Genomic DNA, 16736 nt, shown 5'->3' on the forward strand with positions numbered 1-16736 from the left:
CTTTTACAAGAATGGGGTGGGGCACTCAATTAGGAGGGGCATCTTTGAATGGACCTTGTGAGGAGCAAAATAATGTTATAAATTTATGAGCATATGAAATACTTGTTCCACTAGATATGTGTCGCTATTGTTGTAAGATACTAGAGAGAGAATTCTAAAACACCAAGGACTCAATTTGGAGTTGTGGTATAAAAGTGGAGGCAATTCTATATATTACAATTCTGAAAGTTCATGGACATGAGCTTTTTCCATATTAATGAGCGATAACAAATCAAGCTAAACATTTTCCTGATGTGATGTCAATATAATGGTCATTGATACTAAGATGGCTAAATCTAATGCATTGTTCATTCCTCTAACAAATGACATCAATACACTAGCCATCCATAACAAATAACATCAATACAATGGCCAAATCTAATCTATTGTTCATTCATCTAACAAATAACATCAATACAATGCATTGTTCGTTAATCAATAAATTGGACAAATTGATGCTAGTATAGCATTTGCCATAGATTAGACATTTATCCGATATGAGACAAGTACACCAATCATCATGATCACATGTAGTTGTGACAACGCAATTGTTGGATTAATTGTGGATTAAGTTAAGGCCGGTACATATGGTTGTAAAAGTATTTGTAAAATTTAATGTGATTGTTTTTAACTTGTTGATATGTGAAGATGATGGAATGTGAAAAAACAAATGAATTGAGGGATGCATGAGGAAAATTTGACTGTCAATTGAGGAGGAGAGTCTACACCACGAGTGCATAGAATAGGGTATTGGTTGGATCGATAATGAGTGCTCGAATAATGTGAAGGTCACAATAGGCTTGATAAGACTTTTTGGTAGAAGATAAGATACTAGAGGTTATCAATAAGTCAATGACCCCAATGGTCGTCTAGTCAACCTTCTACTAGATGTTAACTTGTACTTCAAGTTAGAAAATTATTTGCTTGTGACTTGCCTCGAAATGCGATGAAATGCAAGGTCATGCACAAAAACACATGCATAAAATTTTGAAGGAGAAAATAAATAAATATTTGTGAGGTGAATGTTGATGGTGTGCTATATATATCTTGTTGATTATCAATTAAACGTACCTAATGGTGGAGAAAAGTATGGGACAAATTGGCAATAACATGAATAAGTCCATTTGAAAGAGTTTATGAATATCCAAAAACATTTTTGTATGAAGTTTTTCCAAGTCAAGCCAAAAATAGCATACATGCTCCTAAAACTTGAGACGAGATCACATCTCCGTAAGCTCATGGCCATGGAAGGGTTATCAAGTACATGCTTAAGATTTTAAAAAACCATCACGTCAACCAATTGTTGCATGGGAATCAAGTGAAAGGATTTAAAAGACACTCAAAATCAAATTGTTGGGTTCTAGATGGATGCTAAATATGAAGAAACAATTTTAAAAATGACATGCATCACATTTTATTCATGATATATCTATAGATTCCTATGTGAATGAGGCCTTTTTCATAATTACAATGTATCTCCACTCAAGAAAGATGTGGGGGCTCACGTTTCACACACTATGTAATACATGTTGCACCAAATATCAAAATAGTTTTCCTTTCCGAATGGGGAAATCACTCTCATTGGTACATGTTAGAGCCCAACCCCACCATCCATGCCGTTGTTAATCTCCTTGTTTAGGAAGCATAGAGCCGCTTTTATATGCCATATCAACCGCACCAGCATCATGCTTTGGTCACTTTTCATTATATTGATGTATGGGATTATGTACTTGGCCTTTTTCACTTCTTGTAAATAGTCAAGATTATGAAGAACCAATTGAAGATTTTTATGAAACAAAGAAAGACTTTCTCTTTTGAATCTAGTCCAATAATTGACATTTTCCATGATTTCTAGAATGGTCTCAAATAGAAGGAATATGTTAACTTCCCAACCTAAACCTTACCATAGTTCCTCATCAACATTGAGCAACTACAACATCACCTCTCAACCTAACCAAGTGAAGTTGAGCATACTAAAATCTACAATTAACAAACTCCATCACGCCAACATAGGCCTAATGAATTTACCACCTACAACCCTAACATCATGATGGAAAGGATATTGTATCTTGACTTTAGCCAATGACCTACACAAAAGTTATCGACATATGACTACCCATAATTTTGTCAAATATGCATGCACCATTTGCCTTGGCATCAAACACTCCATAGAATGCCCATGCTAACCCTAGTGCATTGTTTGCAACTCCAACATTCCTCCAAAAAACTATTGTGAGTACAACATTTCGAATTGAACAATGGCAATGGTCTACCAAGCTAAGGCTAAGCCCACACATGTTTGACTACCTTGACAATCATGGTACTAACGCTCTCCACAGACACAACCTCATAACAAAATGACAAGGTTTCAGACACTCCACTGCAATAGCTTAGTTGTAGTTGATGTAGGCAATTTCACAATTCCATGTTATATGTTATTGATCCTTTATGATATTCAGTCATGACAAACTAGTTTACGAGTAAACGTTATGTTTTTCATACATTGAACTTGGCATTATTCAATGTCGATATGTAGTTAATTAATAATAATAATAAGTTGTCATCTTATAATCATCCCCATTATGCTCTGTATAAATGTCTTTGGAAACTTTGAGTATTAACTCTCACACACGTCATTCATTATCTTATATAAATGTCTTTGGAAACTTTGTGTATTAGCTCTCTTACATTCATACCCCACAATACACCATGTATAATTGTCTTTGGAAACTTTGTGTATTAGCTCTCTTACATTCATACCCCACAGTACACCATGTATAATTGTCTTTGGTAACTTTGTGTATCATCTCTCTCGCACACACAATTCATCTTCTTATTATCTTTTGGTGTGGTACTTTGTATGGTTCTGCAATCTCAAATTGTCATATTGCTAGAATTAAATTCTACAAATTTTCCAACATATCCCCCATTATGATATGTATAATTGGCTTTGGTAACTTTGTGTATCATCTCTCTCGCACACACAATTCATCTTCTTATTATCTTTTGGTGTGGTACTTCGTATGGTTCTGCAATCTCAAATTGTCATATTGCTAGAATTAAATTCTACAAATTTTCCAACATATCCCCCATTATGATATGTATAATTGGCTTTGGTAAATTTGTGTATCATCTCTCTCGCATACACAATTCATCTTCTTATTATCTTTTGGTGTGGTACTTTGTATGGTTCTGCAATCTCAAATTGTCATATTGCTAGAATTAAATTCTACAAATTTTCCAACATATCCCCCATTATGATATTTATAATTGGCTTTGGTAACTTTGTGTATCATCTCACACACAGAATTCTAATTATCGTTGTTGTTGTACTAAAGATCCTCTGTAGTACTACATTGTATGGCACTTAATAAAGTTACAAGGTTTTTCTTCCTTGCTCATAATGTGGGTATTAATCGTAATAAAAATGACCTCCACATTATACACAAAAAGGCCTTGAAATTTCCAAATTGTATATAGCAAGCACAAGTTAATCTACCTCTTAGTATCCAAAATCTGAACTTAAAAAAACATAATTGTAGTGATAGGGTTATCCCACTAAATTCCTCATAAAAAGAGCTAAAGCTCTTAATATAACAATAAAGATGGTATTCTCTAAGATGTGAAATACAATCGAGAAACTTCTCCTAATATTAACATTATTGAAGTCATTGTACAAGTGGAAAGATCATAGAGTACTTGGCTAAACGAATGCATTACCATGTGTGGTAACCACACAATTCAGCATTTGTTAGCAAAGGGACTCCAGGCTTCAGTGATTATTGTTTGGGTTACCAATGTTCTGAATAACTTATATAACGTTACAACATCTCAGAAGACTAAAAATGATCAGGAAGAGAGATACATATCAAAGAATATTTCACACGGTCGTGGTGATATAGTCTTAGATAGCCAGCAATAGCTGATTGATCATTCTCATTTACTGGTGGCGATTTCTTTATCATTACAAGAGCTCCAGAAAATACCTCAGGAATATAAAGACAATTTTTGCACTTGCTCAATTCAATCCTTTCTCATTCACGTGGCCGAGCTACCCAAAGAGAGCTCAAAGCTCGGAGCCGTGAAAAATAATCTCCCATAGCCAAAAGACCTCGTGCGGCCTGTCTTGTTGTGAGAATACGGTTCATCTGCTGAAGTGCTTGTTGTCGAAGATTATCCGCCTGTGTGCCCAAAGCAAAAAGTGGTAATGACATTTTATTCCTTCCCATTCATAGTTTTTTTGTTGCAACAAAAATAAAAACATGTGTTCTCAGTTTCAGACCTGGCGGACAAAGTTCTCCAGTGTCCCAAGTTTACCCATTGCCATCGCCATCTGGCCCATATAATTAGCAACATTTGATGTTCCAAGCGATCCAGCCGATAAGGTATCTGCTAGATTCTGTTGTAAGGCTTCCATTCCCTGTGACAACGCATCCTCTGCCTGTTGCGAGGATTGCTGAAGATTACATACGGCTAGCAATTGCTGTTCTGTTAGTGGTTCCAGCTGAGGAATTAAGATCTGCTCCCCCAGCCAACAAAAGCTGATGTTAATGGCCATTACACAAGATTACCAATACCACACTCAGAATGTGGGAATGAACAATGAGTGCCAACAAGGACAATTAGAACGAAAGAAAGATACATTCACGTATTTTAAGAAGCCAAAATGGCCTACACAACCGAATGAGAGATTACAACTTAAAATATAGAGAGCAACAATTCGTATGCCTCAACCACATGAGAGTTCTAACTATCGCAATAACTGCATTCCCCATAATTGATGAGCACAAATTCAGTTCTTGTGTTAGTTAATTACATCAAGATTTTTTTTATTCAAATACTTTACCTTTATTATTGAACAAACTATTGTAAGACTGTCTAAACTCATAGAGAACTAACATCAATAAGTAGAACTATAAGTTAAGGGCACAATTTACACTAATTGCATCAATTAAATCTGAACATATAGTAGCAACATAATCATGAATGTTGGCAGCTAGTCTGCCCAGCATAGCATTTGTATGTGACTGCATGAGTAGTCTAAGATAGCAAAAGAAGATTTAGATAATCCTTTCTGCATTAAGATGGAGCTATTTTCTTTCACAGTGCTGTGATTCCTTTCAAGGGCAACATAAGGATTGCATCGGCTCCATAACGTGTGTTGTAAACTGCCACATTCATATTGATTACTAACCACATAACAATAAATCTTTTCCGCCATAAAATTGTTACACTACAATATTGAAGTTCGCCCATTCTACTTTGACAGGAGCATCTTGCAATATGTCACTGAGCAAATTGTGACATTTTTACAGTTATCTTCTTGTATAAAAGTTGACGTATTGCATACTAGTAAGCATATGGTTTCCTTATGACTCAAGCAAGCATGAACATGCATACTGACAAATTACAATCATCACTAAGTTCAGCTATCTGAACACATGCAGCCCGGTACACTCTGGGATATTGATACACAAATGCTTTTGTATGCAAAAGAGAAAGATAGGAAAGACAGAGAGATATAGAGGTAGACCTTCAGAAGTTCTGAAGGACGAAAACCACCCATCCACATAAAACAGCGCTCTGCTGGAGTTTTCCACATGCCCGACACAATGTGGAAAACATCTGCTTTTACAGCAATTCCTTTGAGTCGAAAGAGTTCATCATAATGTGAAACACCATTGTCTACAAGTGCGCGTAAATCATTATCAGTCACATGTGCAGCTAATGCAGACCTTAGCTCAGATATTTGACGATTTTGTTCCTCGACCCAACGTGCATGATCCATGTCAAATGCAAAAACACCTGTGACATATCAGAATCAAATGTTAATCAGTCATATGGAGCATGCAAAAAAATATTGGTTGCCAATAACTCCAAAATAGGCATATGCAAAACTTTGTAAATCTTAAGCTACTAGCATTCTCTTTATTGATATGCGAGAACTTGAGACATGGGGAGAAGTTTTTAAAGGACAACAATACAGACACACAAGCTAATCAACAAAGAGCAATCACAACTTTCTTTAGCCCCATTACTCCAACTCAATCAAGGGCTACACAAATGGGATCCCAACAAGGACATTGCAAAAGGGTTACAATAGATCGGGCAATAGCAATTTGTCCTGCACGTAGGTCTCAGCCTCATGGATCACGATCTCATCATTGCTGTCATCAACAGATTAAGGCCAGTATCTCCCGCCATCACAGGTGCTTCCCTCACCTCGGAGACCTCTCCATTCTGGATCAACCTATGCTAGAGATCTTTTAAAGACAAAATTTATAATATATCTGACTTGAGAATCTTACAAGTATAGATGACAAGATTCCTTAGTTACACTTATTTCTTTTGGTTTGTCGTTTCCCAAAAAGAAGACAACATTTTAAGATGTAATCTCTTGTTTGGTCTTATTGGCCATTTTGGCCTCTTAAAAGAAGTTAATAGATCTTTTTTCTTTCTTTCTTTCGAGGCATAGAGGCCAATAGAGAAATTCAAACTTAACTAGCCAGGCTACAAATGTTCAAATCTTAAGGAAATACAGTACAAATCATGCAACAAGTGATCCAGTCAAACATGCAGAAGTAAGAATATGCAGTGATTTTGCATCGAAGGAGAAAGAACGAAAGATATATTCACATGTCTAAAAGACCACTATGGCTTATGAGACCTCACAAATACTAAAACTGTTGATGGTAACTCGACAATGCAGGTAACAGAAGGAAAATGTCTTTCTACTCTAGCTTCCTAAACTAAACTGGTTGAACATACCTAGTGAAGAATGACCGACACCAATCAACCTGATCACTAGAGCTAAAATTGTATCAGACATGAATGATGAGGTAATCCAATATCGAAATGTCGGTAGGACAAGATAGTCATTTCTGATGCCGTATGATTATAGCTTTGATCTTATGAAGATATGCACATTGGCGAGAAACTTCAAGAATATTCAGAAGAAGTTGGCTGATGAACAGCCACCCTGCCCTTTCAATCCTCTATTCCATTGTAGGCACCATGGATGTCTTGAAGGTTTGGGGTGTCATGATTCACCTCAGAGGTCTCCAAGGTCTTATGTATGTAGAATCTGCAAATGAGATGTCAGCCTACCTATAGAAGGATTTCTAGAGAAAATCCATGCCCTTGTATCAATTGTAGAGACCTCTATTCCACTTCCATTTCAGAGGAGGCATAACTTGGATACTATACCAGTAATAATATCTTCTCAAGTATAGTTCATCCCAGGTATTAGCAAAACATTATTGGAGGAGCATTAGGCAATTCCCAACCAGGTAACATTCACTGCTATGTTCCTTGAACTTTTCTAGATATTTGGTTTGATATAACAAACGATTTGATAATAACAACTATGGTCTGAAAAATAGAATTGCCAATAGTACATCGCCAATAGTATTCCTCTCAACTTCACCAAGACTCCGATATCAACATTTTCCACTGCACTAATATCCAACAACTCTTTCATAAATATAGAGATGGTTGCCAAATTAGGACTAAGGTTGCATGGAATGTGTGGAATATTTTGTCTTAAGCATGATTATTGTCCGATTGATATCAGAACTATATGCCTCCGCAATTTTCACCTGTGACCAGAATATGAATGCTCTGGAAATAGTGTCCACAGTTGTATAAGCATGATGCTAAATAGACTTTGGGCTCAATCAAACATAAACTGCTTCTCTTCCAGGTATAGAGGATAAGATGGCATGTGTGCCAGTACTAAATATGTGGATCATTTTTTGGTGCAAAAAAAGGTGGAGATGCAAAAAACCATGTTAAGGGAAATATTTTGGAGTTTTTCATGCTATATTTATAAAGAAAGAAGAACTGCCTTCTACTTTCCAAAACCAATCATGAACTGCCCCCCTTCAAAAAAACTCTTCAAGAGATAACTAGGTATATTTTCTGCGAGACAATTAGCCAGCAACTTCTTTCCACACTTGGTTTGTAGTTGTTTGTATATCCCCAAAAGTTAGGGTTCATCACGCCAGGACCTCTGTTGCAATGTCTATTATTTTACCTGCAGTGTAATCTAAACAAAGATGGGTGAGGGAACCAATATTTGATGTCAATTTGTGGGTAGAAAAAAAAAAAACATGTACAGGCTCCTCAAAAAATGACCAAATCTAGTGGAGACTGCTAAGCATTTTGTTTGTGATGTTGTGAAGTTGTGATTTTGCGATGGAAATATCGAAAAGAATCGTAACACTGTTAATACCAGAATATCCTCGAGTGGTGTATACATGGGGGGGCATATTATGGGTGGTGGTACAAGATAAAGTAATGGTATATGAGCAAGAGGATGTTGCAGATGGTCTTGCTATGAGACATGATCTGATGCAAAAAACAATTATACCTCTGAATCCACAAAAAGAGACTGATAAACCTGAAATATGGCAATTGGTAAGTAGTATCACAATTTGGTATATTTGGAAGGCCAAATGTTTGAAGGTATTCCAAAACGTGACAAAAAGACTTGGCCAGATCATTTCTGGGATTTGAACAGAGACTGTTCATAATCTCAGAGGTTGTTTCATTAACATAAAAGGTAATACACAACGGGTAGAGTAACAATTATTGGAGTTTCATGACAAAGGAACGGATTTCTGAACAGGTGGCGTGGTTCTACTCAACAGTGAAGTATTTAATTAATCTGACAATTAGGACTTAGGACGGGGGTCATTACCTATATGGACATATTTCATGTACAGCCTTAGGGCATTTCTTAATACTAATGTTGCATCTTTCTTGGGAAAAAAGACCAAATCAGCCTCTAATGCAGTGTATGTGAGAGACCCTGTACATGCACATGATATTTCTGCTGATGTTGCTCGCCCTCTTTGGTCTTGTCACACATGGCAACTGACAGTTCATAAGTTTCACTCAAGAATTTTTAAATCTCCTTATTACACATGAAAAAAAAGGAAATCTTCTAACTTTCAGCATCAAGAAAAATGAAAAATATATATCTTAACCTCTGATGGAAGCCAATATCAACCTATGAGACATCATTAATACAAACATTGGTGTCCTTTGACTATCCAAGAAACGAACAAAACAGTGTATGAAAACGAACTTAAATGAATAATTAAGTGAAACGATAAGACAAATGGTTCAAGGATTGGGTAGTATGAAAGGCTATCTATGATGCTATAGGAAATTGGTTTACAGGCATAATATGCATGGCTTCGTGACTATGTCGACTCACAAGTGAAGATCGGGGCCATAGTGTCATTTATCATTGAAGGTGATGTATGGTTGTACAATGCCAGGTCCAAGTATAGGCAAAAGCAGCTCCTCAATGAATCTCTCTTGGTGGGTTCAGATCCCATGTGTGTTGTAAAAGATGAAGAAATGATGACAACGACTAATGTAAGAGAGGAAGATAGCCTAAATCATTATTTGAGTCATGTGTCTGCTGTAAGAGAGGAAGATAGCCTAGATCGTGGTGGGTTCAGATCCCACGTGTGTTGTAAAAGAGGAAGAAATGATGACGACTGATGTACGAGAGGAAGATAGCCTAAATCATTATTTGAGTCATGTATCTGTTGTACAAGAGGAAGATAGCCTAGATCATGGTCGGTTCAGATTCCATGTGTGTTGTAAAAGAGGAAGAAATGATGACAACGACTAATGTAAGAGAGGAAGATAGCCTAGATCATGGTGGGTTCAGATTCCATGTGTGTTGTAAAAGAGGAAGAAATGATGACAACGACTAATGTAAGAGAGGAAGATAGCCTAGATCGTGGTGGGTTCAGATTCCATGTGTGTTGTAAAAGAGGAAGAAATGATGACAACGACTAATGTAAGAGAGGAAGATAGCCTAGATCATGGTGGGTTCAGATTCCATGTGTGTTGTAAACGAGGAAGAAATGATGACAACGACTAATGTAAGAGAGGAAGATAGCCTAAATCATTATTTGAGTAATGTGTCTGTTGTAAGAGAGGAAGATAGCCTAGATCATTATATGAGTCATGGATGATGTATGCTATGCACTGGTATCTACATTCTGAACATACTTTTACTGACTGAATATCCTGACCTTCACGTCACTCTATATTTCATCTAACTTTGCCCCAGTTCAGCATTTTCATTCCCACTCTTTCATATCAACTATGTTGCTTTCATTTCATAATTGGGTAGGTTAAAATCATAAATATCATGTCAAACAAACTTTCCCACAAGTTACATCCATAATCCCTCAGTTTATAAATGTAGCAGATTGTGAACAACAATTGAGATCTCACATTCAAATGCTCAATATGCATCTGGACCTTCTTAATATATACATACACTGATCATGAACTGATACATTTTAAAAAGGCAATCAGAAGTTACAAAGATATGTCACTAAAAAGAACAATTCTTGTTGGTTTTTGAGGGAATAACCTGAGGTTTATATAGAAAATAAATTTCCACATACCTGGATGACTATGATCACCAGAGGAGCCCCCCACGTACATTCCCTGCAATTCATGTGACATTGAGCGAGAAGCACCATACCTCTGCATATTAAGTGCATACAATATTGGCATGATAGATATTTACCTGTTGTCTTACACGTTCAAGTTCTCGCTCAAGTTGGTTAAGCTTCACTCGGCTTGATTCCAGCTGCTGCACATAAGCCTAGAAAACACCAATAAACTCAGTTAGAAGACGCTAAGCTTGGTCGGTTGGACATTTGGAATGACACACAAAGATAGCATTACTTTTTTCCTTAGGCGGCTTTTGCGTGCAGCTTCACGATTTTGTGCCAAACGCCGAAGGACCTAGGAAATTTTAAAATATGTACCTTAGCCTTGAGTCCACCTTCAAGAAAAACAAAATTACACAACTGACTATCCAAAAATTCATGTTTGCTTTTTGTTAAACATGTTGTATCGTATGTAGCAATCACTTTAAATTGAGACCCTTTGAGAATGTTAATAATACTCACTCTTGAATGATATAAATTACCACTAGAATATTGTCCCTAACATTATCATGTATCACTTGATTGCCCCCCTATCTCGAAGACAGTAGAGCAATTTGTATTCATTTCATCAATAGAACTCTGTAAAATATGTTTAGATAGAAAACTACCTTAGAGTCCACCATTTTTCCACGATCATGGTCCGAAGACCCAGATGCTATAACTAGATCCCGGCTCCCAGTGTCTTGCTGAAAGACAGAGAATTTAGACATAGAAAATTATATTCAGATACATGAAAAGGATGATACGGTAAGTGGCACTTACTCTGTTACTGTCCTTAGCATCTCCTTCAAGACTTGTTGACGTCTCAGCTCGAGGACTATGATCAGCCCAGTTCTGGAAGTGGCGTCCTGGTGGCGATTCAAAACCCATGTATTATGTGATGGTATATCCTATGTCCTGGACGATCTGAATTTGTACAAAAGGTCACTTAGTAATTTTTATGTTCCCATCTGCCTTTACAGTTACTCGAAAAGTGACTCCCAAACATTGTCCTGTTCTGGGTTAAGCCATTGTCTCCATATCAAACCACAGCTGTTGAGTCAAAGGAAGTTTTTATGGACTTGTTTCTCTGGCAGCTTAATGCAAGGAAACGGAAAAAGAAAATTGTTAAATAAACTTTTGTTATGATAGCTAATGCCCCAAATTCTTATAATTTAATTATATTAAATTAAAAAGAAGCAATGGTTAATTCAATTAAGCTAAATTAGCTTAGTTAAAGTCTGTGTTAATTAACATGCTTCAATTGGCCATTTCACCATTGCATCCATGTTTTATGGGAAAGTTTGAAAATACACTGTATCTGTTGATCCAAAGGGGCATTTGGGGAAATAAGAAACATATGGGCGTCTCAAAATATAGGCATAAACATCAGAATAACTTTACAAATAAATCAATATAACTTTACAATACCAGAATAGCGTATGCATCTAAATGCATCTAAATTTGGTGATTGACTAAGTGAATGAATGAGTTAGATGAGAGAGAGAGAGAGAGACAGGAGAAGAATGAAAGAAAGATGATAAGTAGTAAAAAACTAGAATTTTGTATGCAGAAATTTATACTATACAATCCGTCCATCTCAAGAATTGTACATTTTGTTGACTTTGCTATGACATCTCTCCTCAAACCACTTAGTGGGTCAGTGTAATATGCCATGGACTTGTTTAAATATTTCTAGCAGACTTTGATCTCTTTAGAAATAGACATTTTCATCCGGGGAAGTTCAAAAAATCGTCTGGAAATTTAGCAATTCGAGCATGGATGGTAAGAATTCGGACACAAATTGTGCAATTTTTGCTTCTCTGTCTCTCTCTAAGCATCTATTAAGATTGTGCAAACCACGTCATGATTGTGAGGGGACTTTGCAATCAATATATGAACAGTCAATCAAGCTAAGAAAAATGAGAAAATTCTTCATTCATTCATGGTTCGGTTTTTGAAATACAACAGGCATCAATTTTCCGGAAAATGTCAGAACAGAATAGATACTTACAGTAGAAATAGGTACCAAAATGTGAAGAGAATAATCGAGATCCACTCAATCTCAATGTATAGGACCAACCAGAAAAAATAGCAACTTCAGACTGACAAATTAGAGGATGACGGTGATGGTGATGACGACCTCGATGATGATGATGATGATGATGATGGTAATGGTGGTGGAGGTGATGATGATGATGATGATGATGGCGTGGTCTTTGAAAAGAGCAGCTAAGACCCAAGCAGAAAACCCTAATTTTCACCGGGGAATCTAGAGAAGCAATATAGCCAAAAGTAGAAGAAAGGAGGGGATCATTAATCCATAATCTTCTTCCTCGTCGTCATCATCATCATCATCAGAAGAAGAAGAAGAAGGGAGCAAAACATCAGAGATGAGAGCAGGGGGGGGGGGGGCAGGAGTAAGAAACAGTAGAGAGAGGTAGAGAGAGGTAGGGATTATGTATGCAATCCAGATCGATCTTTTCCGCATTACGTGGCTCACAACACCAAAAACAAATACATACATACATAAGAACACAGAATAAATACGAATACATACATACATCATTACAATTTAGATGTATACATACATACAAATACATACGTACATACATACCAATATGTATGTACATACAGATAGATACCAACACATACGTACATACATACATATATACAAATACATAGTGACATACATATCAATACATATATGATATATACAATGGCCTCCATATATGTCCTTTATCACAAATGTGAACTCCAACCCCCAAACTCCGGCCGACGAGATCCTATTGTCCCCCCTTCATACCACTCAAACACCTCACCCCCATCTTATCTCCCCCCTTGTGCCATTCAAAACCCTCACAATCCCTCGAACCTTCTAACCTAGACTTCCTCGAGATGCCTTCATCTATCCTCTACCTATCGTCGATTAATCCTTTGCACCTCCCACGTGTGTGCGCGCACATGTGTGTGTGTGTGTGTGTGTGTGTTTATACTCGTCCTGTTTATCTATTGATTCAATAGCTAAAACCTCTCGCAATTGTACGCTTGAGAAAAAGATAGGTCTTTAACTTTTAGAATGAGTTCACTTTGCGCGTATGAAATGAAAGACAACTTTTGGACGAGTGAGAAAGTTGGAGCATTATTTGATCTCTCGATTAGGAGATTAACATCCATCATAGAATTGAATCAATTTAGCAACAATATTGCATATTCATTTCAGATACTTGTCCTTTTGTAAATATCTCCAACCTACTATTGTGATGCTTGAATTTAGGCTATACGTGAGATTAATGTTGTAAAGTCTATTTAGAGAAAACCACACACAAAAGGAGCGATTTACATAGAAAGCACATATATAATGGTGTACATGTTGTATGGATGTGATGCAAGGAAATACTGTATTCATGACAATAATCATGATGTTAAATGGAGGGATGTGTTGGTTGAAATATACATATGTTATGTCATTGCATGAGGATGTAAAATGAAAACGATGGTCTCATAATGCCACATTTTCGTAATCCCAATGACCTTATAATATAAAAGTTCAAGAGTATAAAACATCTCCACAAAAGTAGATATGACTCACCTCTCAAGTATACCCTTATTTGTACATTTGTGCACTTGTCATAGTCCTAGCTTTATTTGCTTTATTAAATTTATTGTTTTTATAAGTTTATTCTTTTATTGGCTATTATCTATAGTCATGGTCACACGAGAATTGCTCACTCACATGTCTTGTTCGAATCCTAGTTTAAACAACCCGTCCTTGTTGATTTTTGTGACATTTACCCCTTTATACATGACGATGATGTATTTGTCTATCCTAGGTTTGATGAGGAACTTGGATGTGACCATGCACCATATAGCTACAACCAATAGAGGAAAGTAAACGCAAAAGCATAATATGCATGTAGTGTTTGGGATTACATGGAGTCAAAGGAACAAAGACCAATGGCCAACAAGTTGATGATGGGGTCTCCTAATCAATTGAACAAGGAAACATGAAAGAAAGAAGGACATAGAATGCATGAGAATCAATGCATGCACTCGAAAGAGTAGCAGCAACAAAGGAACAATATTTGACAAACATCCTACCAATTGGTACAAGTATTTCAGTGTAGAGGGTCATAAAATTGGTAGGTGAGGCAAGGAGAATTCCTCATCATCATGTCGAACACAAGAAAAATAGTCATAGGCTATATATAACGACAAGCAATGAAGCCAAAAAGGAGGTGACATTACAGTGAACTCTACGACACATTGGTTTATATAACAATCTTTGCCACTCCAGACTTATGCAAGCATGATCAATGTGTAATAGAGGGAATGTTCTATATGTTAATGATAATGAGGATATTGGGTTTTGAACCTTATTTTATCTAACAAGAGATGTAGAGATAAATAGTTGTGATTATTGATGATAGTAATATATTAATATCCATGTGGGGCCAATAATGTTTAGTAATATATCAACAGCATGGCCCATGGGCCTCAACACCATGACTATGATATCAATATATTTTCCCTCTACCAACTAAGAGTGGGGAGGGAATGTTTAGGGTTAGGGGTACTCATTATGTGATTGTCATCTAAGAGTAGAGAGGATGTATTCTTTAAGGAACCTCCATCACATAAAGAGAGGATATTTTTAATATGGAATTTTTTTTTAAAAGGCAGATGATGTGTTAGGATGAGATATTGCCCTAGTTTCGTATGACAAATCCCACCAAAGGTGACGATTGGCCCATAGATATTCACTAGATTTTATCATGGACATAAGAAGCGCATAAGAGGACATGTGAGTGTGTAGACATGAAGGGAAATACAAAGAAGGAGGACAAATGGGAAGTTGGATTAGAGAATTTGGGCAAGCAAACAATAAAGTGGAAATGTTTGTGCTAACTCAGATGATTCTTGAGGGGAGAAGAATGCAAAGGAAACGAGAACGCGAGGAAGCAACAAGACAAAATGATTTAGCAAAACATATTACAACATTAATATTATTAAACATCCAAGACCAATTTTCATCTACTTCAAATCACCTTGGGGGGTATAGTATAGTGCATATACATGAGCGTGAAGTATGTTGTCCCTAAAATAAAGGCGTATCTGTTTTCTAAAAGTAAATATAAAAGATTTCCATAAAAGTAAATACAAGAGCCTCCAAATAGGTCATGTAATGAAGCACGGGCCACATCATAAGCTTGATAGGTGTGATCATGTTCTCGATTGATGAAGACTAAGTTAGTAAATATATGTTTTTTTACCTCAAAATAGATGTAGTCCAACTACGAGCCACACCACAAGCTTGATGATTGTGATAATGTTCTCGTTTGATGACGAACTGCTCTCGTAAACTATACATTAAGGGGGAATAGGAGGTAACTATTATATGCTTGTTTGTTTATCTCACATGATATAGTAGACATTGTAAGGTCACAATATCCTAATTAGGTAGACATTGCTATTTTATTTTAAGAGTTTTTAACCATCATGGTTAATTGAACTAACTTACATTAACGTGCATTCTCAATGTTGAGCATATCGAAAGTTGGGTTTGTTAACTCATTTAGTACTTTCTCCACACCATTTTTATAGCATGATCTCTAAAACTCTTCATTCATCTTCATTTGTTTTGTGCTCTTTTAGCTTTGAATACTTTGATTAGCACACCAACTATAATACAAGATCAAGCCATAAAGTTTCTAAGAGAGAAATCTAAGTCAAGATAGAGCCTTGACTTTTTTGAGCGATGTGCTATAGATTTCCAAGTACCCAAGTAACTTTGTAGGGCGACTCATTATGATGGATAATACTAAACACACTCTCGAGATAACTTTTAATCGGTTGACAACAAGACTCCTAAGTGATTGTCCCTTAGGCCACACATGGATGACAATTAAGCCTTTATATGTTTCTATATTTCTGCATATGCATTGTTTCTTCTCTTATTCTTCATTATATATGGTCATTCACCATTATCTTCACTTTCCCTCTTCGCTCTCCATTCTCACGCTCATCCACCATCCATTGTTTATAATCCGTTAACCAAATGACACTAGTTTTGGTTGGACTTAATCATTTAATGCACCATCTAGTTGGTTGAGGAAGTTGACCACGTAAGAGAGTCGAGATAAAGTTTATCTCTAGCAACTGGCTAACTTGTCATATAGGTTGTTGATGACAAATTATCTCTATGCGTCTTGGGCCACCACAATATAG

At 36.5% G+C, this 16736-nt stretch overlaps 1 protein-coding gene across 4 annotated transcripts; it reads right to left on the reverse strand.

Moving 5' to 3' along the window:
* Positions 1 to 3662: 3662 nt before the first annotated feature.
* On the reverse strand, positions 3663 to 12899 carry LOC147870142 (transcription factor TGA2.2-like). 4 transcript variants are annotated; one of them, XM_087337321.1, is made up of 9 exons: positions 12592 to 12899; positions 11292 to 11521; positions 11138 to 11215; positions 10765 to 10824; positions 10604 to 10681; positions 10479 to 10521; positions 5573 to 5844; positions 4322 to 4558; positions 3663 to 4220 (listed from the first exon to the last, which is right to left on the reverse strand). In XM_087337321.1, the coding sequence occupies exons 2-9, from the start codon at positions 11397 to 11399 to the stop codon at positions 4074 to 4076; spliced, it is 1023 nt and encodes a 340-aa protein (XP_087193447.1). In that variant the 5' UTR covers positions 11400 to 11521; positions 12592 to 12899; the 3' UTR covers positions 3663 to 4073. The 4 variants fall into 4 exon arrangements, with proteins under 4 accessions (XP_087193447.1, XP_087193448.1, XP_087193446.1 ...); XM_087337322.1 differs by having other exon boundaries at positions 12538 to 12899; XM_087337320.1 differs by having other exon boundaries at positions 11292 to 11598; positions 12523 to 12899.
* Positions 12900 to 16736: the final 3837 nt, after the last annotated feature.

Source organism: Azolla caroliniana, unplaced genomic scaffold (genome assembly GCF_043228905.1).
Source record: "Azolla caroliniana isolate FFs.n. ecotype wild unplaced genomic scaffold, voAzoCaro1.0.p SCAF_1, whole genome shotgun sequence".
Classification (NCBI taxonomy): Eukaryota; Viridiplantae; Streptophyta; class Polypodiopsida; order Salviniales; family Salviniaceae; genus Azolla; species Azolla caroliniana.

Bases quoted from the DNA above. Each gene is read 5' to 3' on its own strand.
- LOC147870142 (XM_087337321.1), bottom strand. From the start codon at position 11,399: ATGGGTTTTGAATCGCCACCAGGACGCCACTTCCAGAACTGGGCTGAT. The intron at 10,682-10,764 runs GTAATGCTATCT...GGTGTTTTCTAG, and splicing joins AAAGCCGCCTAAGGAAAAAA to GCTTATGTGCAGCAGCTGGA. The intron at 10,522-10,603 runs GTAAATATCTAT...CATGAATTGCAG, and splicing joins TTGAACGTGTAAGACAACAG to GGAATGTACGTGGGGGGCTC.